General features: G+C 50.7%; 6 protein-coding genes across 6 annotated transcripts; 3 read left to right on the top strand and 3 right to left on the bottom strand.

Annotated features, from left to right (window-relative positions):
• Positions 1-1,124: 1,124 nt before the first annotated feature.
• On the bottom strand, positions 1,125-3,181 carry KD926_001064 (carbohydrate-binding module family 48 protein; the record flags this gene model as incomplete). The annotated part of the gene is made up of 3 exons (XM_053096622.1): positions 1,125-2,465; positions 2,788-2,923; positions 3,159-3,181. 3 exons carry the CDS (start codon positions 3,179-3,181, stop codon positions 1,125-1,127), a joined length of 1,500 nt encoding a protein of 499 aa, XP_052959444.1.
• Positions 3,182-5,864: 2,683 nt separating this feature from the next.
• On the top strand, positions 5,865-7,133 carry KD926_001063 (cyclic nucleotide-binding domain-containing protein; the record flags this gene model as incomplete). Its single annotated transcript, XM_053096621.1, has 1 exon — positions 5,865-7,133. The coding sequence occupies one exon, from the start codon at positions 5,865-5,867 to the stop codon at positions 7,131-7,133; it is 1,269 nt and encodes a 422-aa protein (XP_052959443.1).
• Positions 7,134-7,824: 691 nt separating this feature from the next.
• On the bottom strand, positions 7,825-8,705 carry KD926_001062 (uncharacterized protein; the record flags this gene model as incomplete). Its single annotated transcript, XM_053096620.1, has 2 exons — positions 7,825-8,111; positions 8,204-8,705. The coding sequence occupies 2 exons, from the start codon at positions 8,703-8,705 to the stop codon at positions 7,825-7,827; spliced, it is 789 nt and encodes a 262-aa protein (XP_052959442.1).
• Positions 8,706-9,630: 925 nt separating this feature from the next.
• On the top strand, positions 9,631-13,353 carry KD926_001061 (forkhead domain protein; the record flags this gene model as incomplete). The annotated part of the gene is made up of 1 exon (XM_053096618.1): positions 9,631-13,353. One exon carries the CDS (start codon positions 9,631-9,633, stop codon positions 13,351-13,353), a length of 3,723 nt encoding a protein of 1,240 aa, XP_052959441.1.
• Positions 13,354-20,365: 7,012 nt separating this feature from the next.
• Positions 20,366-21,805, top strand: KD926_001060 (putative cyclin-like protein (Clg1); the record flags this gene model as incomplete). The annotated part of the gene is made up of 1 exon (XM_053096617.1): positions 20,366-21,805. One exon carries the CDS (start codon positions 20,366-20,368, stop codon positions 21,803-21,805), a length of 1,440 nt encoding a protein of 479 aa, XP_052959440.1.
• Positions 21,806-23,963: 2,158 nt separating this feature from the next.
• KD926_001059 (acid phosphatase DET1) lies at positions 23,964-25,907 on the bottom strand (the record flags this gene model as incomplete). The annotated part of the gene is made up of 2 exons (XM_053096616.1): positions 23,964-25,829; positions 25,893-25,907. The coding sequence occupies 2 exons, from the start codon at positions 25,905-25,907 to the stop codon at positions 23,964-23,966; spliced, it is 1,881 nt and encodes a 626-aa protein (XP_052959439.1).
• Positions 25,908-26,051: the final 144 nt, after the last annotated feature.

Genomic DNA, 26,051 nt, shown 5'->3' with positions numbered 1-26,051 from the left:
TCATACTGCGTTGTTTTAGCATAGCATAGGTAGTCTATCATACATACACTTAAACAACTACCTACCCAACGCAAGGTCTTCTTTCTTCAAGGTAAGGAAGGAAGGTTACATGCATACACCTCGGACATAGACAGCAAATCAACCTGTCGTCATAATGAATCATAGCCAACTCGAACAACTAGCAAAGAGTCTAGAAAAGATCAATTCCCGCCCTTCAAATAAAAGAAACAAATCCAAATTCAAATCCACCCATAAGACATATCATAGAGAAAGAAAATGTGCGACGTCCCTTTCCTCCCCATCTTCCCGATCTGTTTCCAATGCGGCACCGACCAGAACCCGTGTCGATGTAAAGTCGTCGGTCCGACGTTAGGTACGTATTCTTATCCTTCCTTCCCTTTCTTTTGATTTATTGTGCGATACGGTATATCTAAGAGGACTATTGCTAACGAATACCAATGATGATTAGGATTCTGCGTGACGGTCGTGGCGGCGGTATGTCTTTCTCATTGACACCATTTACACATGCCGATCATGTCAAGAGCTGTCGGATTCAAGTCAACTGACTAACAAGGAATCTGGATATAGGTGATCTGTTACCCGGCATCGTTATTCTGTGGATGTTGTTTGACGCAGAAGGGGAAGGAGTATGCCTCCCCAGCCCTACCAAAGAACATGATGGTGAGGCTAATATATGATGAACAGTTGCCTGGGGTATCCGGTGAAACTGAATCAGAAAGTGGCAGCCTTTATTCCGATATGAGACTTATAGGGTTCGATGGATACAGATACCTATTATCGATTTAATTAATGCTCTAATGTACTAGATCCATTCATAAAGTATTCTGGTTGATTCGAGGACTAGAATTACGTAGCGTATTAGGACCAGTTGCTCTAACCAGATCAGACGCAGAAACATTATTAACAGAGTAGAATAGAACGATAAAGGTATAGAGTAAAATGAAATCCACAGATAAAGCACAAAAGCAGCAACAGAACAAAACAAAACAAAAAGGTATCCAGATCATGAAGACGCAAAGACAACGACAGTGACAGAAAAACAAGCTTTCCACCCCTCGCGAATTATTCAGTCTTCACATAGATAAACTCCGACATTGACTCATCTATTTCAACTTCTCCTTGATCTTGTGGAAGAACCCGCTCACGCGATTCTTCTTCTTTTCTGACTTGCCGGTACTGCTCTTGTCGGCGCCGTTCTTGTCAGCGTCCTTGGCGCCGTTCTCGGTGCCCTTGGAAGCATTCTCCGCGGGCTTGGTGTTGTTCGCGGCGGCTGCCTTGTCCCCATTATCTCCCTTGGCTTGGTCAGCCGGAGTAGCGGGGAGATCCTTTTGCTCCAGCGCACCCGGTCCCTGTTCCTTGGGGACTGCCGATTCCTCAGGCCCGGTAGTCACCGTGGGCTCTTCGGTCGTCGGGGAAGTGGCGCGAGGGGACAGCGGGGTGGTGTCGACTGGTGGCCCCGTAGCCGTGGGGGGCGGTTCTGTCGTAGTAACCGAGGCTTTGTGGGCTTGTTCCGTGGTCGCTCCAGGAGCCTTGTCCGTCGTAGCGGCAGTGACGGCGGGCGCGGGAGTTCCGCTCGATTCCTCGACGGGAACCTTCTTCTGCAGCTCACTCTCCAGGTCTTTCTTCTCTTCCACGGCCGGCTTGTAGGCAGCGGCCTCGGGAGACTCGTGAGCCTCGGAAAGGGAGTTTTTCACCACGTCAGGCACCTCGCTCGCGGGCGATCCCACTCCGCCGTTGGCCTGATTCTTCTGAGACTCGAGAGGAACGGCGGCAGCAAGACCGGCAGTCGTAGACGTAGGGGCGGCCGACTGAATCGTGACGGGATCAGAAGCACCCTGGCTGCCCTCGCCCATGGGGAGACTAGACTCGGGAATGAGATTCTTAGATGTCGGAGGAGCAGCGGCCGCTGTGCTCTCGCCGGCCCCCTTGGCCTGACCACCCGTCAAAGAATGACTGGCGTCCTGTTCGTACCCAGCCTGGTCCGTCCGGGCAGTGGACTCCACCGTGTTTGAGTTGAACGTGCTGGGGTGGGGGACCTTCTCGCCGGGTTTCAACGAGATGGGGTTGCCCGTGCCGCTCGACGCGGGGATGGGGTTGATAGCCACATTCTCAAGCCCGGGAGTCGCGGGGAAGGTCCCAGGCACATTGGCTCTTTGTTCAAAGGGAACATTCTTGGCCAGCTCGGCGGTTGTCGACCCTGGGGCCGTAGACGAAAAGGCGGCATCCCCAACGATGTTCTTACTGGACTCTTTGGGTACACCACCTGCCAGAGCAGCGGTCGTGGAGTCGGGCGTCACTCCGGACATGACTGGAGTACCGTTCTGGAGGATAGATTGGGATTCGTCGTGGATCTGATCGGGGTAAAGGACGTTGTTGATATTGTTACTACCGTCGTCTTCCTCTGGGGCAGTGGTATCGGTAGTCCAAGTGCCGTCCACAACAAACTAATTTCAGTAGAGACGGACGAGAAAGTTAGTGAGGTGACTTCCCAGAAAAGAAGGCTGACGAGTTTTATAAAGGCCGGGCAAGAGTGGGGAGACGGCAGGCAAGAGAAGGGAAAGGAAGGGAAGACGGCCGGGAAAGACCGAATGACGTCAGCGGAGGTCAGAGGAACGATCCGCGTCATTGATTGCGGTGATTTCCCGACAAAGGGGGGCGCAGAAGGATGAGAACAAAGACCAGACCAGCCATCATTGCTTGATGGGGAGGTACAGTCCACTAGCCATGTCGTAAACGTGCTTCCCTGCAAGACCATCGTGCCCTTACCTTGTAGTACAGCTTCTCATCCGTTGGGGACAAGTGAATCTCCTTCTCGAAGTAGTCCCCCTTCTTCTCCAGTTGGACGGTCTTCCCCCAGTCATCGAAGGTCCCCGTCACGTAGACCTCTTTTGCATCGTGAGGCCTAATCGAAAGCCATGTCGCATCAGTCAGTGGTCAAGGTGATCCCGGCATTTGCCAGTCGGAAAGTAATTTGTCTGGTCTCGTCTCATCTCGTCCGATCCGGAATTGTTCGCAAGGAACGGAAGATGACGGATACAATGGCATTGACATCCGGACAGGATCGAGAGGAGAGCGATTGGTTTGATTGGAGTCCCCGGCATACAGCCAGGGATGGGAATCTGGTAGCCTGAACTTACCAGCGAAACGTGTAACTTCCCATCTCTATTTTGTTGGACAAGAGTGAGAAGAGTAGAAGTGGAACAAGATGGGCCGCCAAATGGATTGCGCACAAAAATGGGAGGGGAGGAAGCAAGCTTTTTTCTATTTTAAAATTTTTTTAATTTTTCTTCCCTGAATATCAAGCCGGAAAAGAGAGAGAGGCTGGGAAAGTCAACGTTGAACGGGGTTTTAGTGTCGATGGGAGCAAAGCGGGGGTGTGGCGGTCTCTCTCTCTCTCCCTTCGTCTTCTCTTTCTTCTTGAGACAAAAGTGCTAGACAGTGAACACCGACCGGGGGAAAAAAACCACACAGGGAGGGGTAGCTGCAAGATTTGAGGTTTCTCTTCCTCTTCTTCTTTCTTTTTCTTTTCACCGGAGAATATTCACCAGAACATTCTCAATGGCAGCATTCCGACCGAACAGCGTTATCGAATAAAACCCCGACGGGCAAAGACGCTGAGACCGCCGGCAGAAATCTAGACGCTGCCAGCGAACTATCTTGTACAACTCATCAGGGGCTAGTCCGATGATGGGATGGCTCCATGGACGGTCTATCACCGGGCGGTGATACTTTTTCTTTGTGCTGTCTCGTGCTGTACCTGCAGTGCAGCGACAACACTAATCCAGAAGCAATTAGCACTACGCCCGTGGCAGGATCCCCAACCACAGATCCGAACCTGTGGTCAGAGCAGGACCGAGCTCTACGGAGGCTGGTTTATTTACTCCGTCTACAAAGTACACGATAGAGATTGGTCATAGCTATAGCTACCTATAGGCTATAGGAGTCAGGAGGGGAACCGGCTTCAGCTGGCAGCCTGAATCCACGGGCGGCAACGGCACGGACCCGGACTCTCAGGTAGCTAAACTCAAGGCGGCAACAGAAGCAGGTTGAAAACGGCGATCTCACAGACTCGCCGTCAACTCTATCCATGGAGTCTACTCGCTAGAGTCGCAACTACTGAGTCCACTACGTCAGTCGGTCACTTCCAACGTCAGAAATGGAGGCATCTGGCATCATGACCTCAGCCGTTTTTGCCACCGATCTTCTCGTTGACTGATGCAGTCCATTGCCCCTGGATTACGCAAAAAGAAAAGAAGAAAGAATGAAAGACCCCCAAATTTATTGATGGATGGGAACTATTATTCACTTGTTTAATCTAGAAAGTCCTAGTGTCATTTCGGTCTCATCCAGGGTGGCGCAACGTCCGGACCAGATGGTCTTACGGAGTACGGAGGATTCTCTCCCCAACGCCCCCTATTCGGATTCCTCGCGACCTTCTAGAAAACACCTGGAAGACCGCTAGACAGATGGAAGCTTCCACACTTCGTCCGTTCCCGACGCCTCGCCAGAGTCCACCCGGCTCCATTTCCATTAATCTGGCACGACTCACGAACGCCGATTTCCCCTAGTCTTTACCATCATCTCCCAGGGTCGACTATTGACACCAGCTGGGTAGCTATTGAAGTAGTGTTGTTTAGCGGGGACGCCAGTGACGTCGATCCGTACATCTCCCATACCTCAGTGTAAGGATGTTCGTAAGGGACGTACGCACTCCGCAGTACACTTGAGTGGTGTGTACACTGTAGTGTATGTACTCCGTAGAATGTAGGGTGCAGAGGAGCTGCAATGGGCGTTGGTGGAAATCCAGCAGACCCAACTAGAAAGATAGTCATCCCATTCTCCAGAAGCTCTGGCCACAAGCTTTCCGTCACTTCCTGCTCCCCGCCTTTTCCCTTTTCTCGCCTGCTTCTGCTGAAGCTTCTACTACTTTTCCTTTTCTTCCCCTCTTTTTTTCTGCACAAATCTTCCCCCTCCAGATCAAGCGAGTGGGTTCTCTTTGTCTTTGATTTTTCTCTCTCTCTTTTCCTCTTCTTCTCCTTCATCTAGACTCCTTGTCTTTTCTTCCTCCGTTTGTGACAGCCTCACTTTCCTCCCCCTTTTCCTTGTCTGACCATCTGTCTCGCTTCGTTGGTCTCGTGGCTTCACCTGTCTGGGATTTGTCTAACCTTTCGTCCAAGGAAGCTTTTCACGCGACCCAAAGGACATCAGAGCTGGCGGTCTGGGAATTTGTAAGTTGCAACTTGTCCCGCTCTAGTTCTGCTCTGTTACCCCTCCAAAGCTTGGCCCCGGCTGAAGCTATTGCGCGTTCCCACTTTGCTCTGTTGCAACCCCCTCAAGGAATTAATTAATTTTTAAAAAAAGGGGGACGGGTCAGGGAAAAAAAAGAAAAGAAAAGAAATTCAGAAAAGAAAAAGAACAGAAAAAGAAAAGAATCCAAAGACCCTCCCATCTTTCCAAGCCAGCCCATCTCCACTCGTTAGCGGAGACTCTCTTCCCTCCCCAATAGAGGCCGCCCGTCGGTTTCCCTACCCGCCCCTCTTCCTCCTTCTCCTCCCCTTCTTTCGCTTTTCTTGATCTGCAAGTCGTCGCACTCAAATAACCGCTGCTCTCTTGCCTGCCTCGTGCTCCCTCCCTGTATTTCTTCCCCCCAGTCTTTTCCTTCTCTGACCTGGTCAACAAATTATTTCCATTTGAATTCGATTCCCGTTCTAACTCACCCTCTCTCCCAGTCCACTCCCGCTCTACCCCTCCATCAGCTTCCCTTGCAACGCTCCAACATCCTCGCGTCTTCCCCGCTTCCCAGTGGCCGGAGCGGTGTTCTCTCCGGCCCTACGACAAACAGCATGGCTGAAAGCTCGTTCCCCGCGACCAACACTCGCCTCCGCGTCGGCACCAAAGACGACATGTCGAGCGCCTTCCAAAAGATCTCGGAGGAGGATGAATATGAGGTGACGTCACCAACCGACTCGACCTTTCGATCCGCAAACGCCAACCCCGCTTCCTCGTCTTCCGCCGACAATCTCTTCGGAGGCAGCGTATTTGGCGAAGCCACCGGTAGCGGCGGTGGTGTGCCCGCCGGCGGAATCCGGTTCACCAGAAGTCCCTTTGGAGGTCCCGCTGGAGACGGGGATGAGGAACAGGACTACAACGATCTCCCAGAGGGAGACCGACCGACCGGGGGGCCGAACCAGGGATTCCCGAACAACTATGCGTTGGGCCGTCGCACGTCGGTGTCTGCCGAGTCCTTGAACCCGACGTCTGCCGGCTCCGATAGCTGGGTGCCTCCGTATCACCCCAAATCCGAGGAACAGCTGTCTCGCTTGAAGGTCGCCGTCAGCAACAACTTCCTCTTTTCGCATCTGGATGACGATCAATTCAAGACGGTGCTGGACGCCCTGGTGGAAAAGCCGATCCCTGCCAAGGATATTAAGGTGATCTCGCAAGGCGATGCGGGTGACTATTTCTACATCGTCGAGAATGGCCATTTCGATGTCCACATCCATCCCTCGGGCTCGGTGCAACCGGGCGCGGATGGCATGGGTAGTAAAGTAGGCTCGATCGGGCCCGGGGGCTCGTTTGGAGAGTTAGCACTCATGTACAATGCTCCTCGCGCGGCGACGATCGTGTCTATCGACCCCAAGAGTACCTTGTGGGCTCTCGATCGCATTACGTTCCGGCGGATTCTGATGGACTCGGCTTTCCAGCGCCGTCGCATGTATGAGGCCTTCCTCGAGGAGGTCCCGTTGCTATCGAGCCTGAAGCCCTATGAACGGGCGAAGATTGCCGACGCTTTAGATGCGACCAAATTCCCCAGCGGCTCGACCATCATCACGGAGGGTGACCCGGGTGACGCATTCTACCTTCTTGAGTCCGGTGAAGCGGATGCTTTCAAGACTGGCATTGAGGGACCGGTCAAGTCGTACCGCCGAGGCGACTACTTCGGAGAGCTGGCTTTGCTTGATGACAAGCCTCGAGCCGCCAGTATCATTGCTAATACGGAGGTCAAGGTGGCCAAACTGGGCCGCGACGGATTCAAGCGCCTACTTGGTCCCGTGGAACAGATCATGAGAAGAACCGATTACGATTCGAGGCCCACATCCTCGGCCGCGTGAAATCAATGAGCTGGGCGAAAAGGATCCAAGAAGAAAATCAATTAAAAAATATTATTATGCTACGAGCAGACGGTGTATGTTTGCTATCTACCGATATTTATTCCTCGGTGACTTTGCACTTTCCTTTCTATGTTTTTTGTTTGTAGTTTCTATGCTACTTGGAGCCCAGAGGTATTGGTGAAGGGAGCATGTGGTTTTTTTATGTTTCATTTCGTTTCTTTTTCTATTTTCCTCTACTTAAGATATGAAGAATTACTTGTCTGGTAAGAGTCTCGATGCCTGGCCAGGCTTATCCTACGACTTGTTGCGCAGACATGGTTTTGTTATTGTCATTTTTCAATTTGCCCTGTTCAACGATTGATTGCGCATGGTTGTCCACTGACCATCAGTCGCTACAATCAGATCTTCGCCTTTATCACCTAACTCCCAACCTTCCAATATACTTTTGATCTGAATTTGAGCTCGGTATACAACTAGTCATGAAAGTCGTTTTCTTTTCTTTTCCTTGTTTGTTTCTTTGTATGTATGTACAACGCTACCAGGACTGTTTAGGAACCAGCTCCCATCCTGCTTGTACCCTAGGATTATGCTGTCATCAATATAACCAAAGGGAGGTTCATTGCATGCATAGCACGTATTTCGTAGAGGTTTAGACGCCTTGTCTTCATGTTTTGTAGCTTGTAAGTAATCATCACCGCTCCACCACCAGGTCACTTCGCAGCACCCACTTCTCCCCCGCCAGCACCTCCTTCCCTTCGTGCAGCATGCAGGCGTCTCCGTGGCGATGGAGTAGCGCCATGCCAGTCTGGGGCGCCACAGACACTGGACTCGGATTGCGATTCTCCCTCGTAGCTTCGGGAAAGAAGACGGTCTCGCCTCCCGTGCAGGTGGTCAAGTAGATCAGGAGTGTCCAGGTCGTGCGGGCCGGTTGGGCCGGGCACGACGGCGACGAGAACGTGACGTTGTTGAAGTCGTCGTCTGGTGATGTTAGCCCTGCCTTATACGAATGGGACGTTACAATATTCCCCTCTCTCCCCGAGAGAGGGGGGGAAGGGGGAGATTCAACATACAATGCGCCCCGAAAAACTGACCCTTCGAATACCGATAGATGCGAATATTCGAATTCAAGCCTAACGGCTTCCCACCCCAGATTTCCTCGGGAGTTCTTCTCCCCCCATCCTCATCTTCATACTCATCCTCCTCTCCCGCCCTCTCCTCCACCAACTCCCTCAGCGCCGTATCCCGCCACACCATCTCCGCAAAAGTCTCATCCTGCACCTGGAACCGATCATTCACGCGCACCGCCTCGTCCTTCTTCGGCTTCCCGGGCGTCGTGAGCATCGGCAACGACGCCAGGAAGGACACGTAGATTTTGCACAGTGACGCGGGGAAGAAGTTCGGGATTAGGTAGATCTGGTCATGTAGGAGGGGCTCCAGGGTGAGGTCTGATGGGGGGATTAGGGGGCGGAGGGGTGGCCAGTTCGGTTTAGGTGTAGAGGGTTTGGGGTTGGATTTAGAGGGGAGGTCTTTTTTGAGGTTGGGTTTGGGTTTGGATTTGGATTTGGGAGGCATTTTTTGTTTTTTTTTTTTTTTTTTTTTCTTGGGGTTGGTTTTCTCTTTTGGTGGGTTTTGTTTTTCAGTGGGTGTGTATGTGTATAGGTGAGTATATATGTATATGGGTGTATGGGTGTCTGTCTGTATATATGTGATCTTGGGGCCGTGGGAGTTGGTCGATGGAGGATGTCTACTCAGTGCCTAAGGTGTCTACATGTCTAAGGCATCTGGTTGGTACTCGGGTGTCATAATTGTACAGCCTGAGGCTCCTAGGAACATGCAGAGTACTCCGTAGTTTTCGCCCAGAGTCAAGAACATTGAGTACAGAGTATCGATTACCTGCATATTATATTTGCAAGTAAACTTAGGCCAATAGAAAGTCTATTTCTCCAATTATTCGAATACTTGGACCTGCCTCTAGAAGTAGTTCAACTCGAGGATTCTCCATTTCTCAACGTATTTTTTGTAATTTTCCCGTCGTGTACGGTAATCCACGTGACCTCAAACATGGCGATGAGTCAGACGACGCAGTCATGTGTCTTTTATAGTTAGCTATCTACATTCCTACAAAGGCAGATGCTAGATAGTTTGAATCAGAGTCAATGTATAGAGATCGAGTCATCGAGATCAACATAAACGGGATGAATGTTTTGCAGCAAGCATCTGAGACAGGAATGCGGACAGCGGCCGAGCCAGATCGATAAGTGCCTCCCTAGTACAGTACCTGGTAGTAGTACGTAGTTGGCTGTACTCGTAGTTACCCAGGGAAAAAATGAGGAAGAAAAAAAAAAATTCCTTCCCGGCTCCTCTTTTCTCCCGCCAGTCAAGTCTCTCTCTCTCTGATGGCCTCACTTCACCGCCCGCCTCTACTTCTCCCTCCTCCTCTCTGCCTTCTCTGCAGCCCGTCCTCTTTGTTCCCCCCCAGCATCACCAACCGCCGGTCATGTCGTCGTCACAGACCATGACAGCGCCAGCGGTGGGCCATCGGCCTCCTGATGCTGGTTCCAGCATGTCATCCCTCTACGATTACGGTCCATCTCAACATCCTGATCATTCTCCTCCCTCCCCGCCCAGCGACTCCGCAATCCGCGCTCTGCACGATTCTGCCCACCCCGACGACGCCCCTGCCAATGTCAATGGCTCCTCCTTCTCCTCCCCCCTGCCCGCCACGATGCCCGTCAAATCAGAGCCAGAGGATTCCAACTTCTCTGCCTCTGCCTCCGACGTCCTGCCCGATGCCAATCCAGGTACGAATCCCAATCGTCGTCAGTCCGCCGCCAGTGCCCTCCTAGCCCAACTGCTCGGCAACCAATCCTCTGCGCCGTCCGACCCTGCTGGTCCAGATCAGCCCGTGCCGCCGCCGGCGGGCCCAGAAACAGACTACCACCACCACCACCACTCTTTACTACCCTCGGACCATCGCCTCCCCGATCTCCCCTCGCAACAACAACCCCAACCCCTACCACCACCACCACCCCCAGGGCCGGACGATGGGATGAATGGCCACGACTGGTCCGCAGAACCTCCGGCTGAGTCTTTGGCGGCCCCCGTCGGCTCTTCCGACGGCCAGGATCAGAATCCGGTCTCCCTCGGGGGTCTGCTGCCGCCGTTCCAGCCGGAGGAGAAAATTTCGGACGAGGCCTCTGCGATGGCTTTTTCGCACCCCGATTTCCACGATGCCCTGCCCGCCAAGTCCGTCGATCCGATCGAGGGCCTGACCGATCCTTTGCTGTTGTCCAAGTCCGGTCTCGACCATTCCGACCTGTTTCCGCCCTTCGATATCACCGCTCCTCCGAAGACCCCCTACGAGGCATTGCACCAGAATGAGATGCTGACGGCTGCCTACCTATCCCAAAGTGCTGATCTCTCCGCCCTGGGCTACTCGGGCACCGGTCTCCATCAGGATGGGACTGGCTCGATTACCGGGTCCGAGCCCCGGATCCAGGCTTTTGCGAAATTGGAATTCGACGACGGTCACTTCTACTGTAACACATATTCCTTCATCCTGGGTCGAGACGTACGAGCGGCTCGGGCTGCTCATGAACGGGAATTGCACGTCCGTCAGGCCGTTAGAACTTCTCGCGCGAAAAGTTCGAGCGGTGGCAACACGTCGCATACCCCCGTCCGAGTAAAACATGAAGGCAGCGGGATTCTAGGGAGCGTCGTCAGCGACCGTGGTGGAATCCTAGGCTTTGATCCCGACGTTCCGCCCCTTCTCCCGCGAATGAGTCGCCGGTCGTCCAATTCGTCCCATGCCGAGTCTGGCGCGCCGCTACACGCGACTCCCGCCCAGCTGCAGGCCACCACCGACTACAATGCTCTGGCCATGCAATCGCTAAATGACGGTAACGGGGATGCGAAACCGGTTGACACCCTCGCTCTGCTCCCTTCTCCCGACGCTTGTCCTACCATTCCCATCCACCCCCCGGCGACGGCCGACGGAACGGCCGCTGGACATCGAGGGATTTCACGGAAACATGTCAAGATTGCATATAACTTTGAGGGGAACTTCTTCGAGATGGAAGTGATGGGGAGAAACGGTGCTTTTATCGGGGCTGATTGGCTATCGCCGGGTCAGCTCCGACCTCTACACAGTGGTGATTACATCCAAATCGGCGGCGTCCGCATCCGCTTCTTACTACCAGACGTCCCGATTGGCGAGACGGGCGCAGAAGTCACCGAGGAGCCGTTCGTCGACGAGGACAACGCCCAGGTATCTGTCGCGGCCGGAGAGAACGACTTCATCGACGACAAACGTGGACTGGACAGCTCGGAGAGCAAGGACGGTACGAAACCTACTAAGCTTATACTGAAGACCAAAGATGCCAATTCCACACAACCTGTCCCGTCCATTGAAGGCTCTGCGGATGGCCAGCAGCCGATCCGGCGTCGCGGCCCCGGACGTCCTCCCAAGGATGGGATCATGTCCAAACGCGAGCGTGCCGAATTGGCTCGGGAGCAAAAGATGGCTGCGAAGCGCGAGGCCAATGGCGGTGTTACGCCTCCGCCCAATCGACCCAAGGTCGCCGGCAAGGCTCCAGTCATGGGTGCTCCGTCTACTACTCCCAAAGAGTCCGTTGGCGCCGAGTCGCCCGGGTCGAAGCCGGAGAAGCGCAAGTACACGAAGAGGAAGAGGCCGGACGGCACGTCGATGGACTTCCCCTTGCCTTCGACGGAAGGAGGCCAATTCCCCATGGAGCAACGACCCGAGGACTTCATCAAGGCTCCGCCCGTCAAGAAGCGCAAACCGTCACGGTCGCCATCGCCCAACTATCCGCCCGAGTCAGCATACACGCCGGAGGACCTCGCAAAGCCGCCGTACAATTATGCGGTGCTGATTTTCGATGCGCTCACCGAGGCTGGTACCCCCATGACCCTCAAGCAAATCTACCGCGCCCTAAAACTCAAGTACCCGTATTTCCGCTTCAAATGCGAAACCGAGGGTTGGACGTCCAGTGTACGGCACAATCTCAACGGCAACAGCCATCTCTTCATGCACGCCGAACGAGATGGCAAAGGATGGTCCTGGCAATTACGACCAGGCGCCTCGGTCGAGAAGGAGAAGAAGAGGCGCCCGTCGCCTCCGCCGCCGGTCTCGCAGCCTTCGATGCCGGCTGCCACTCCGCAGTACATGCCTCAAATGAATCCGCCGTATGCCAGCCAACCCAACGGACAAACGGGCATGGCCAACGCGCACTTCCAATTCCCGTCAATGCCGCCATCCAATCCGTACACTGCGCCTTCGCCGGCACCTCCTCCGACTCCAGCGGCAGCACCACCACCGCCTCCACAGCAGCAGCAGCAGCAGCCGCAGCCACAACAGCAACAACAGCAGCAGCCACAGCCACAACAACAACCACAACCACAACAACAACAACAACAACAACAACAACAGCCGCAGCCGCAACAACCGAGTCCTTTCCCTCCTCTACCTCAGGCCGCCTCCACCCCATTCCCCATCCCCACTCCGCTCCGAAACAACCTTCCGCCTGCTTTTGCTCAAACCACTCCGTCCACCTACACTTCCCCTTATGCTTCCGACCCTCCGCCGCAACTAGTCCAATTCCAGCAATCGCAGCAAACACAACCGCCACCGCCACAGCAGACCATACCACCACAGCCATCATCACAGCCGCAGCCGCAGCAGCATCAGCCGGTACCGCCACCACAACCGGCTCAACAACCGCAGCAGCATCAGCAGCAACATCAACATCACCACCCTCATCATCCACCGCCGCCACCGCTACCACAGCAACATCAGCCACCTCCGCCTCCCCATCAGTCTCCTTACCCGCCGCAGCATCCTCCGCCGATGTCAAGTTACCCTCCCCAACCGCAGCAGAACCTGCCCCCTGCTTCTGGGCCTCCTCTCCAGCATCAACCCAATCCCAACGTTGCGCCCAGCGACCCTGGACCGGGAGGACCCATGGACCACTCCGAAGCGTTATCGTTCAATGAACGGGCCAACAAGGCCATTGACGATTTCGAAGCAGTGCTGATGGAAGATTACGAGGATAAGAACTATATTCGAGAGGTGCTCAAGAGTTCGCGGGCTCGTGTGCTCGGTGAGGCGACGGAGAGCTCCTTCCCTGGAGGAGAACCGAAAGATGAGGCGGTCATTCTTGATGCGTTGCGCAATTTGATCGGTAGCTTGAAGGATCAATAGATCCGATACTGATGTTGGACAATGAACAACTGGGTGTATAGAAAACTGGCTTCAACGAATTACGAGATTTCCTTTTATTTATGTTTATGAACATCTGCAATTGGTGACCGGACTGGTGTTTGCTGGAAGTATATCGGACCCGGGAAAGGGAAACGGCACAACTACTGGAAAGGTCTCCAGCAGCGATCAACAGAGCCTTTACTGTGGTTTGTGATCCTCAAGTCTATCTCTCTCTCCCGGGACAGCGATTTTTTTTTTTTTATCTTTCTTTTCCCCCTCTTTTCTGATTTAGTTTTCTGGCTTTTCTTCCTTTTCCTTTTCCTTTTTCTCTTTTTATTCCGATGATATCCACTACGTTCTGGGCTTTTATGCTCTGTCTCCCTTTCATCGTTTCGAACACATACACGCATAGTTATGCATGCATCTCATCTGGCACAGGACCCCCTTTCTGGGAGGGTGCCAGATAGACCGTTATCCTGTTTATTTTGATTCTTGATTTAGTCTTCTTTCCTGTTCCGTTGATTTATTTTGTGGCCGGTATAGGTAAAACAAAACAAAAGCTAGGCGTTTTAGTTGCATAGATACAATGGTAAAAAAAATTTTAAATCTAGAATTTAATCAATTCGATTGAATCAAGGATATGAAGTGATTTGGGCGATGCGGTGCCGCTGTCCCCCACATGCAGTAGTCAGCACCTGACTGTCAAAGTGAGGTGAGTGAGTCAAGACTCGAGGGTCAGAGTCAGTCAGGGAGACCCGGTTCTTTCCTGTCCGCGGGGTCACTGTGGTTGGAGCATCGGGCCATTCTTGTTTACTTTGGATGGTCTGGCAGTGTCTAGGTGTACTAACCTGGCTATGAAGTTTACCACCCTACCTAGGAGTCAAGAGGTTGCGTGACTTGTTAGGAGCATATAATTTGAAGTGGTAGGTTTCAAAAATAATAATAAATATACAGACTCAATGCAGTGCACCCACATCCACCACCACAACCGCAGGTAGCCGAGTGAGTGTGTGAGTGACTGACTATCTTCAGGACGGTCAAGATCAAGATCAAGGTAAAGGTAAATGTCGTCAAGGTCCTATGATGCCATGCCATGCCATGCCATAATAACAAGAATATTCATCCATCTGTCCGGCTACACTTACTCAGTAGTAGGTATGGTATGTAGGTAGGGGACATTTACCCCTCCCTCCTTCCCTCTCCCTTCCTCATCACCTAGACCCAGATGGTTTAGGGTGGGCTGGGATTAGTTATTTCGGTTCGGTTCGATTCCATCTTTTCTTGTCTTGTTCCTGAATGACCCGACAGAGAGGGGGGAGGGGAGGGGACGTGCAGGAAGTCAAGGGGGTCTTTCTGTTCTGGATATTCTACCGAAGCGCGGCGCGGGGGGGGACGGACATCCTCCGTCTTGTGTATGCACGACCATGTCCGGGCGCTTGTAGGTATGGAGTAATGTGTAGGGGCTGATTGTGACTGACTACCTTACTATCTGGGTGTGTGTGGATGTGCATACTCAGTATATGCCTACTACTCCTACTCTCATCTGTAGGTAGGGGAATGAGGGAATTATCATCATCCGTCGGGTCGGGTGGTTTTTACTTCTAGTTTGTTTTTTTTGTTTTTTTAATCTCAGATCGGGTGTAGGCTCTCCTCCATGTCCCTGGACGGGGGTTTGTTTTTATTTTTACTTATTTGGTTTGTTTTTTCAGGGTCATGCTTTTCTTCCACCTTGAATGAACTGAATCAATCAGGGTGATGAATGAGAATGATGATGGTTGGGCAGCCATCTAGGAGTACAGGAATCCCCACTTTCCTGAATCAGTGTAGCGATAGACTGAGGTTAAAGGTTCAACTACAGCACCGTCGGCTATGTAGGTATCTGCATCTGTAAGAAGAAGGTTCATGGAAAGTATGGAGGTTGCGGGAATTTTTGAGGTTGTGCTGAGGGTTGGTAGTAATAATAATAATCCTATTAATTAATACCGATCAAATAAATAAATGAATCAAAAATGACTGGCTGATATCAGGCCATTGCCGGTTTGGGATGCGGGCAGGAGCAGACAGAATCGGATGAGTACATACATAATGACTGCGCAGGGCGGTGTTCATTTCATTGGATTTGTTTTCGTTTTCAGGATGACAGGTGAGTTGATTGTCGATTTTAACTGGATACGATGGTAGATGATCGTAGGGTGGTGGTGTGGCGACATATAATATACTCTACTCTAGGGTATGTACTGAGTACAGACGAGCATGTTGGCAACCGACACTGACACTGTTGACATCTCTATCGATCAATGTCTACTGAGTATGAATATTTCCGCATAATGCAGGGTAGAGCGGAGATCATATTCCGTAGTATCCGTACTCCGTATAATGTTCCCTATTATTAGGTATATATTATCTGCAGTCTTTTTTTTTTTTTTTTTTTTAGGAATAATAATAAAAAAGAATATGACTCTAGATCAACCAACCAGCCTCCCTCCAATCCAGAAGGCAAGAACAGGGCAGAGTAGATGATACGCCAGAGATGATATGCATGGACCTGGCCACGGCCACGGCCATAAACCACGCCCACGGCTACGGACAGGTGGACCAGATTGGTAGGCAGGTCGACCATCAATCATAATAATGACCATCCACTAAGCATCCCCAATCTACTCCGTCGTCGACGTGGTGGCCTTGCCTCAAGGTACACGGGACCACTCCCAACGACACGATCGCAGGATGGCTAGACCAGACCAGAGACAGAGCGCTTTTTCCGCCTCTCCGTTCCGGTGCTCAGGGCGGGGAGAGAGGACGGGCAATTCAGTTCTAGAAGAATGAAGCTCCGCCTCGTTCTGATTGGGTGCTCTACGAGACAAGCCATGAGTCAGATGCTCGAGTTCGACGGCAGTGAGAATCGGAGTCGGAGAGAAGAGGGGAGGGTTCGCCCTTGTCTTACGTCTCTCGCCTTTCGGACATTCCAGGCACTGACGTCGGCGCAGCAACCACAATGTGATCTCTGTTTGGTCTCTATGAAATGCAGGAGGTGGGAGTTCCAGGTTGACTGCCTACCTATGTACAGGATGTATGTGCCTATCTCCCTTGCGCAAAGAAGCAACTCGGAGAGTAAGATGACATAGCCAATCCAACTTCCTTGACCTAACTTCCTGGCTGAGTGCAGACTGCAGACCAACGTGCAGAGCAGAGCCGATGAGTAATCGCCAGGCAAAAACTTTGCCGTCGTGTGTCATTTTACATTAATTATTCTCGTGCTCGAGTTCGAAATGAGGCTGCAACTTGCCACCACTTACGAAGGTACTCTGCTGGTGTCTGCTCTTGGGGCAAGGTGCGGTCATGACTCCTCGTCCCGACGTATGATGTTTCTTCTTCTCCCCGCCACCCCATCATCCTTCAGTTAGAGTCCGCCAGTCATTTCTTGGACCGTGAAGGAGTACTTTGTATCTGTAGAGATGTGTCATCTGAATAAGAAAGATAATGCACCTGCCTACCGCCTGCTCCGTCGTCCTGCTGCCACTCCCAAAAATAAAATAGGCACCACCACCACCTCGGCTTACTAGTCGGTACACTTGGTATGTATTCAATTGTTTCATTCTCTTTATGCTTTGACTTTTCTAGCACGGGGAGACGTAAAAGGGACAAATGCACGTCCCAGTCCCACTCTCTCACTATTGAATTATGATTATTCTTTAGTACGGGGAGAAAGTCTCTTCTTGCCAACTGACCATTGATGGCCTGGTCCGTGTGACTCCGTGGCTTTTAATTTGATCCTGAGATGGGGCTGCTTGCGTTCGTTCACTTCGTTGGTCACTGTTCAAGGGGAACTTTGTCCACTCCATGAAGTGGTGGTGGGTTTTTGAAGTTTCCCCTGGGCGATGGGTATTTTCATTTTCATTTTCATTTCTTTCTTGATTGATATTAACATCATTCATCCGTGTGTTTAATGAAGTGCCAATCTTCCAGAATCCCACTGGTATTGAAGGCCGATCGTCTCTAGAATCCTTCATACATATTACATACTCCGTCCGTATGCATTTATTCTTAGTAACCGCATCTACCTGAATCCATGGTAATCTCGCGTGTTCTCTCAACCAGAAACGGCTCCTGCGGCAAGTCTCATAATGCCAACCTCCCCCAACGGAGAACCCTACTAGCCTTATTGCTACTAGACTCTCCCGTTCCCGACCCTCCTTTAGTCCTTTTTCCCTCTTTGCCTTCTGGCCGTTGGACTGGAGAACCCCTTAAAGTCTTAAACAGATGCTAGCCGTACGTTAGCACTTAGCAGCCTACGGAGTACGCAGCCCTCGACCAAAGCAGTGCCGGACCATTCTTTAATTTAGATTTTCTGACTAATTGGTTCTGCTGAGATATCCGTCTGTAACCATCGGGCTGCACCGGTGAAGTTATCCTTACAGAATACAGAGCGCCCCGTACCCCCTCCCCATGCCATGCAATTAATCCCATATATATCAAAATGTGTCCATTGTCATTGGCTTGATCTTCCGGCGTAGCCTACCTAGTTATTCATGGAAGATTAATTATTAACGCGGGAATCAAAAGGGAAGGGGGGGAAGGATGCAATGTATCCGTAAAATCCGAATAATTATTACATCAGGGCTCCTTCTGTCCTTTTTTTTTTTTTTTTTTTTTTTTTTTTTTTTTTGGGTCTCTGACAGCTGAATAATCACTTCTGCTCTTCCAATCCTCGTCCGTTGCATCCAAACCGGCTCCACAGTCGCTGTTCTGGGCTTGAGGGTGGTTTCTTTGGTTCGGGTCACCGACCATCGTCACTGGGAGTTTTAGAGTACCACTTTTTTTTTTGTCTTCCCTTTCTGTATTCTACTGTGTGGAGTACGGAGCCCTCTGCACTCAACTTGTCAAGCTTCACTATTTTGGGTTACGGCGTACAACTACTCCTAGACTAACCACCGTAGACCTGACACTAACTGAATGATGGAGTTCATGAAAAAGGAAAAGGAATGCTTGCGATCATAGTAGAGGAAAGAAAAGAAAAGAAAAGAAACGAAAAAAACCCCAAACTCTAAAACACATCGCTTCATTCAAGTTTCTTTCCCATACTGGCCCTTTTCAGGTTGGCCGGCCCCCTTTCCCACTTCGCCCACCGTTTCTCTTTTTCGCATTTCCCGCCTTGTGTTTTTTCTGGTTGGGTTGAGCCCTTTGGAGGTTGCGGTGGCCTGGTGGGCGGTCGGTACCCCGTAGGCAGGCGGTAAAATTGGAATGTGACAATACTGGGCCTTTCGTCATGCTCAGGTGGACTTTTCTTTTCTTTTATTACTGGATTTCAACCTTTTTTCATTCCGGGCCTCCTGACCGGCCGACAAGACCAAACCAAACCCAAACCCTTTCAGAAAATGAAAAAAATTAAATTAAATAAGACAGTGGAATTCAAGAGAATCCACCGCCCACCCGCACGCCCGACCATACAGATTCGGCCGTGGGAATTATTAAACCAATCCTTAAAGGTCGCGCCCAAAGAAATTTCTTTAGTTGGGGGGGTCACGGTCGAACCGACTCTTTCCTTTCCTTAGCCGGGTGGCAGTGAGTAACTTAGGCAAGTCGACCATCCTGGGTAGCCAGTACAATTATTATTATTCTTCTTATTATTATTATGATCAAATATTTTTTGCGACCCAGGAAATAACTACGTAGAAGAGATTATGATATACGAACGGGACTGGAGGATTAATAGGGACTGATATGTGATAGTAATTAGATTAGACTACTCCATACAGAGGACTCCGTAGATAGAAATGCAATGAATCAAAATAGAATAATAAAAAAAGAAAAATCGTTTAATAAAGGGACTCGAGAGAGAGCAAGACCTGGCTAGCCAGAGTCTGACTAACGCCGCCCACCGCGAGCCGGAGATCTTCATCAGCGTCCACCCTCCCTCGCAAACCCTCCCTAAGGGCCGACCGACTCTGACACCTCCTACCACTAGTCACAGTCAGTCGCCTCGACGGCTTTTCTTCTCTGCTCCGTCTCCTTCGTCCTCACTTCCTTCCCTTCTTCCCCCCTCTCCTCTACTTCCTTTCCCCATCCTCCCTCCTCCACGTTCAATCGCCAATTTTCCCTTGGTTCTTGAACTCTCACAACTCTTTGCTTTTCTCTCCTCCCTTTTTCTTCCCTTTGCTTCCTCTTTTCCGCCTCCTTTTCTTTCAACGAGCTTTTCACTAAGTGTCGTTGTTATCGTGGTCCGGAGCATTTCCATTTGACGCGAGAGAAATTGTTTGATTCGATTTTTTTTTCTCTTCTCTTAATTGTTTCTTTGCTTCTTCAAAAGAAGACAGACATCGAATTCGATAAAAAAAACATCGCAATCCTCGCCGTCTCGCCTCCCACGAATTTTCCTCTCTCCAATCTTCAATTGTCCCGCTGTGTGCAATATTTCCTATATTCACATCTCAGGTGACTTTATACCGTCAACCCTTCGTCCGATTCATCCGGTACATATCGCCATCGGCTTGAGTCATACTGTGTCCTCCCAGAGAGTTCACACGGGAAATCATCACGAAAGAAAGTGACAGGTTCTCACCTCCCGAAAGACCGGAACAGAGAAAGGAAGAACAATCCAAACACGCCAGCTTCGACCGCTCTTCACACTCATTTCGCTGAACTTTTCTTTCTTCAATTTCTTTACACCTGGTTGTTTCACTGAATTGTATATCCATGTTATTCATCTAAGAGACTTTGCTCGCGACATACATAGAGCCACGGCTCGTTGAGCACCGCTCTTTACCCCAGGATCAGGGCGTGGTGGACGCTTAGACGGTTCGTATCTGTCTTTTTGTGTTCAACTTGATTGCTCTCCTTTGCCCCCTTGTCGGTTGAGATATCCTTACAAGGAATTTTCTCTTCTGTTGCTGACTGAGAGGATCTTGTTTGTACTGTACAGTACTTTTACCGTCTTCCGTCTCCGTCCTGAACTGGTTCTATTTTCTTCTCTTTTTTTGTTCTTTTTCTTTTCTTTTATTTTCCCGCTCTTGTTATGCCGTCCTTCTACGCCCCTGCCCTCCAGACGGGCTTCCCTCCTACTCCTCCCCACATCACGAGTGGTGGCCGATTGGAAACCGAGCAACCTTTCTACGTCATGGGTCCCTCGGCTTTCCCCCCTCGCTATTCTCAGAGCGGCTGTGAATTTATCGAGCAGTACTCCCAGTCAGGTTGCTACGCCAAACCCGCTCCCATGAGCTTGCACCCTCAATCTGCCCACTCGATGCGTACTGGCAGAGATATGGCCGCCGCGATGAACCAGCCTATGTTCGGTCCCATGGCCGGCGCCAACGTTCTGCCGCCCATCCGTGGTGGCAACGTTCAATTGCCCCCGATGGACAACGGTATTTCGTCGCAGTATCGCCGACAAGACATGATGAGTCAGCCCGAGCAACAGCAACCGCGCAAGGAGGAAAAGGCTACTGGAGGCGTTGCCGCCTATTTGGATTATGAGATGGATCAGATGTCCGACTTCGTGGCCGAGATGGCCCAGGGAATGTATGCTTTGTACATCACCAAGATCAACCTAGCAGATATTGACTTCGCGCGAAGCGTCTACCCAGGAACCTCGGTCCCTCCTCAATTCCGGAAATACGTCTTTCAGGTTTTGTCGTCGACTCGCCTCCCGAGCTCGACCATCCTCTTGGGTCTTTACTATCTGGCCTGCCGGATGCGCATGCTTTCTTCCGCCAAGGTGTTCGCTTCGGGCAGTGGCCAGGTCTACCGCATGCTCACCGTTGCCCTGCTTCTGGGCAGCAAGTTCCTGGACGACAACACCTTCCAGAACAAATCGTGGGCGGAGGTTAGCAACATTCCCGTGAGCGAGTTGAACTCCATGGAGCTCGACTGGCTCTTCGCCTTTGAGTGGAAGATCCACGACCGCATCTACGACAAGCAGGACGGCTTCTCATCGTGGCGCTCTCATTGGGAAACTTGGCGCGCGAAGACCGTTGCCCGCGCTCAAGAAACGCGCCACAACCTGGCTCCGATTGACACCAATGTTTCTCGGGGTTCGCGAGTCTCCAAGCCCATGCTTTCCCCCGAAGGTCCCATTCCTCCGCAGTATCAGCGAAGCACCAACTTTGAGAATTCTTGGCTAAACCCTGCGGCTTCAGAGTACTCGCCTCCTTCTGCTCCTCACAGTGGCCCTAACACGCCGGATTATTACACTGTCGGGCCCTGGGCGTACACTAACCCCCCTCCGCCTTATTCTCGGACCTGGGTTCCGCCACAGCAATACATGTCGCAGGTACCCCGCTCGCAACCACCGTCGTACCATCACACGCCGTCCTACGCTCTGCCTTTTGCGCAAAGTGTCTGGACTGGTCACGGTTCATCCTGCGGATGTTTGTATTGTGCCAAGCACATCGAAAGCTACGAAAGCTACATGTGCGCCGGTCCGTTCGGTGCTATGCAACCGATCCTCGCTGGTTAAGAAAAAAGAAAAAACAAAAACAAAAGCAAAAGTCGACTGATGTACCATGCTCCCGACTGTATTTCGATGGCGGTCATCTGTTGGTTTTCTGTTGGCACTTTTCTTTTAATTATTTGCCTACTCCTTTTTTAGACTACCTTTTTTTTCTCTTTGTTCTGATGGTACCGTGTCCTTCTATTTTCGTTTCTTTTTTTTGATGATAATCCCGCCTCTTATCGTCAGTTTCGGTTTATCTTCGTTGAAAAGTACCTGCGGCCATACTTTTTTTTTTTTTTGTGTCCTGCCCGAAAAGCACAAAAAAACACCGGAAAAAAATTTTCAAGCAGCGATATTGGGTCGACTTTGCCAAATCTACAACTCAGCTCTACAACGCATTTACGACACGGCATAGGTTCGTTTCTTTCTCGACTTGATACGATTTCGTTGTTTATGAACAGCTTTTGTTCATCGTGTGCAGAGCGTTCTCCCAAGGGGAAGAACCCCCTCGGAGCCTCTTGGTTTCTGCAGTGAAAAGTCACGACATTTATGATCTTCGTTTCTGTTACCCTATTGCGCTCATTTCTGTTTTGTCTTCTCCACTACTTTTGATTTCCTTCTGGGTTGGGCATTTCACCTGGCGAATGTTATTCCATAGATTCCTTCCCCGGCCTTTTCGTTATGTTGGCACATTGGTTTTCTCTTCATCATCTCTCACATCTTCTTTGCCTTGAGTACAACGGCGTTAATATCTTCAATCTGCCTATTTCGATTCCCCGCTGTCTTGCGTTATTTTGTTCCGGTTGACAGATTCAATATTTGTTTTTGTCGTTCTTGATTCTTTTTTCCACAATCAACCAAGCTTTGTTCGGAGATTTCTAATCTTCCAGAACTTTGCGGTCTACTTTTTTCTTCTACGATTGTCTTCGATGAATTGTATCATTCACTTTTTTTTTCATGTCCCCAAAAAAATGATACACCCCCAATCGTCTATTTTCTATTGTTCATTCTTGATTCTATTCTTCCCTTTTTCCCTATTTTCTCAATAGTGATTGAGCAACATGTGCCATTGTGTTCTTATTCACTTTGCTTTCTTTTTTCCTTCTGTTCAACTTTTTTTTTTTTTTTTTTTTGAATGTAAGTTAGACTTTTGATTTGATTTTTAACTTCCAGAAGCAAACCTATATGACTTGCGGGAAAAAGATCAAAAAAAAATTAAATCTACTCTTTTTTTTTCTTTCTGGAAAATATTTTGGAGTATTCTTTTCTTGTAGACTTGTTTGTTTCGTAATTGGGGACGGACTGGGTTTGATTGATCTCTTTGTTACTGTTGATGTTGATGGTGTTCTTGGTTAGATGATCAATGGTCGTTAGCTACGATACTGGGCAGTTCAGGAACGAACCCCCCTACGGGATCTGTTAGGAGTTTTGGCCATTTAGATTTAGTAGTCGTTCTTTAATTGATTGATTGCTATGCAATAATTACTTTGGAGTTTTGTTCTACGCGCAAGCTAATGGTCATATTGATTCTTATCATTTCGTGTTCATGTTCAATGCACCCAGCCCTCTCCACCCGCATCTTTTTTAGACAAAAAGAAAAAGAAAGAAACCTCTCTCTTCTAATCAAGTATGCGTCGAAGTAATGTACAACGAACGTTGATTAGTTAGCTAGGACTCTGAATGAAGCGCTTGTCTAGATACCTGAAGGGGGATAGAATGAATCAAATCCACCAAGAAAGGCAAGAAAGGAGGAACAAAAGAAGACCTCTCTGAGCAATGCCAGAAAGAGGTAGGTATATAAAGAAAGAAGAATTTATGAATGTATGATTTTCTCCATGTATAGTAGTGCAATTTAGTAAGGTATGTATAGCCAGTTATAGTAAAAGTAAAGAAGTTTAAAAGAAATGGTTGGGTATCAGTACCAAAAACATGAGGAGGAAAAGTGAGCCCGGAATAATGAAGACTGAAGACTGAAGAACCGAAAGATAGTGAGATAGTGCAGTGTTGAAGAAAGAAAGGCAAGATAAGATACCTATATAACAAATGAGGATCTCAGAGAGCGGCAGGTGGTCGTGGGCGATTGTTTGGTTCATTAAGGTAAGGAGTTGGTGGTATGTGTTGATTAGGGCGAGGCGAGCCATGTTTCTGTGGTTGAATGATGAGCTAGGTAAGATTTATAAGACTAGTATACGCTTCCTCGGATGCTTTGGTCTTCTCTTCGTTGAGCTTCGAAGGCAGATTCATCGCCGAGGTCATCGGTTCTGTGGCCGTTGTGGTCGTGATCGTGGTCATGGTCGTGGTCATGGTCATCATCGTGATCGTAGTCATCATGTTGGTATCCATGCTGTAGGTGGGTCTCGTTCTGACTTTGGATAGAAGAGTCGTCGTTGCCGTCGTAGTCATGATCATATTGGCCTCGCTCGGTCAGGTTGATGGCTACCTGTTGCGCGAGATGTCGCCTGCCAGGGGGTAAGGTGTGACTGGGATTATAGCGGTGATTGTGGTACTGGTGGTGATGGTGATGGTGATGATTGTGGGATCGTGATCGACGCAATTTCTGATGCTGTCCGCTGCCTTCGTCGTCGCCATCGTTGCCGAAATCCTGGGAAGATTTGGGTTGATGCTGGAGAGGTCGACGGATAGCGCGTTTCTTGATCTCGTGCTCGTCCTCGGAGGGAGCAAGGCTGTTCGCTCCGCTCAAAGAACCGCCTCCATCCCGACCACCAAGGTGGAAAAGACCATAATTTGACCGTGGTGGATGGAGGAGATGATCCTCACTGTCGCGGTGGAAGTGCACCAGTCCCGGACGTTTCGGAATTGGACTTGGGCTTGGGCAAGATGACGGGGGAATCGCGGAGCTCGGCATGTCATTGCCATTGCTGTTGTTCAAGGCGTTGTCATTCTCGGTGGCATCAGCTCCATCATTTGATAGCATTCTGGCATGGGAGACATGGGTCGTCACGGATGCATCCTGCCTGTGGAAATCATGTCTCCGGGGCGGGGAGGGGATGGTTTTCTCCACAGGCTTTGCCTCTGTCGAGCGGTCTCCCAGCCCCGGCTCAGGAGCTGTCAGTGTCCGTTGTTCCACCTGAGTTGTCGACTTGGTGGAAACTGTGCACGACGGCTCTTGGTGATGATCAACCTTGTTCTCCTGAGTGGCGCCGCCCCGGCTGACTTCGTTCTGTCTCTTATGCGAGTCCGGCGCATTGGGCCGAGACGATCGCACCGAGCCTTTTCTCCGCACGCCATGGTTACATCCGTCAGGACAACCACCCCATGTGCGCCTAATCGGCACCGGATGGTCAGACGGCGATAAAGGTGTCGTCGGCCCAAGCCCTTTGGAAACTCTTTCCCGCTGTCGTTCCGCTTCCTTCTCCTTTCGTAGCTCAGACCAGGTGCGTAGCTGGTTCTGCAGCACGTACTTTCCATTATCCGGGTTGAGTTTCATGACGACAAACTCGCAATGGTTTATGTTCCGCAGATCTTCGAAGTATTCTACGCTCCAGTGGTACCATTTCATGAGAAAAATTCGCGTCATCAACCCATGGGTGACCAGGACACAGACGCTGGCGAAGTCGTCCTCTCCGAAGAGACGCCATAGCGACTCGTTGAACCCGCTAACCCGATCATACGCATCGGCAGCCGATTCACCGTTCGGGATCCGATAGAAAAAATGGCCATAGTCCGCACGCTCCAGCCACATTCGCTCCATCTCCGCCGAACATGGCTGAAAGTTTCCGAAATCCTGCTCGCGGAGTCGAGGTTCCTCATAGACCTTGATCGTGTGCCTGGGAAAGGGGGTTGGAGAGGGGGTATCGGAGGACAGAGACTGCAGAATCCCCTCCGTGGTCTCCCGGGTCCGGCGATACGGCGAGGTAAAGAAGTGGATGGTGTCGTCGGGTCGCAGAAGGCTTCGCAGATAAGTCCCTGCCTCCTGGGCTTGTCGATGTCCCTCAGCGGTGAGCTTCACGCGGTGGTCGGGGATACTCTGGTGGATTTCACGATTCTTGTTCCCTTCCGACTGAGCATGACGCACCAGAATGATCATCTGACATGGATGAGAAGATCAGTATGCTAGGAGAAGGGGGAAGGATGCGAGAAAGCAGCTCACCCGTGGTTTGCCCATGATAGACGGCTTTGCGGGTACGTGTAGGGGCGGGGTTAGGTGCAGATCAGGTTGATGGAATAGAGGGAAGATGTAGAAAGACGCTACCACTAAGCGCCCACCGAGACCTTCCTAGCCAGCTCCTTGAGGCCGGGATGGATCTAG

Source organism: Aspergillus affinis (genome assembly GCF_023601865.1).
Source record: "Aspergillus affinis strain CMG 70 chromosome Unknown NODE_11_length_483380_cov_85_280398, whole genome shotgun sequence".
Classification (NCBI taxonomy): domain Eukaryota; kingdom Fungi; phylum Ascomycota; class Eurotiomycetes; order Eurotiales; family Aspergillaceae; genus Aspergillus; species Aspergillus affinis.
Note: the sequence above shows the minus strand (reverse complement) of the source record. Positions and strands in the feature narration are given on the sequence as shown.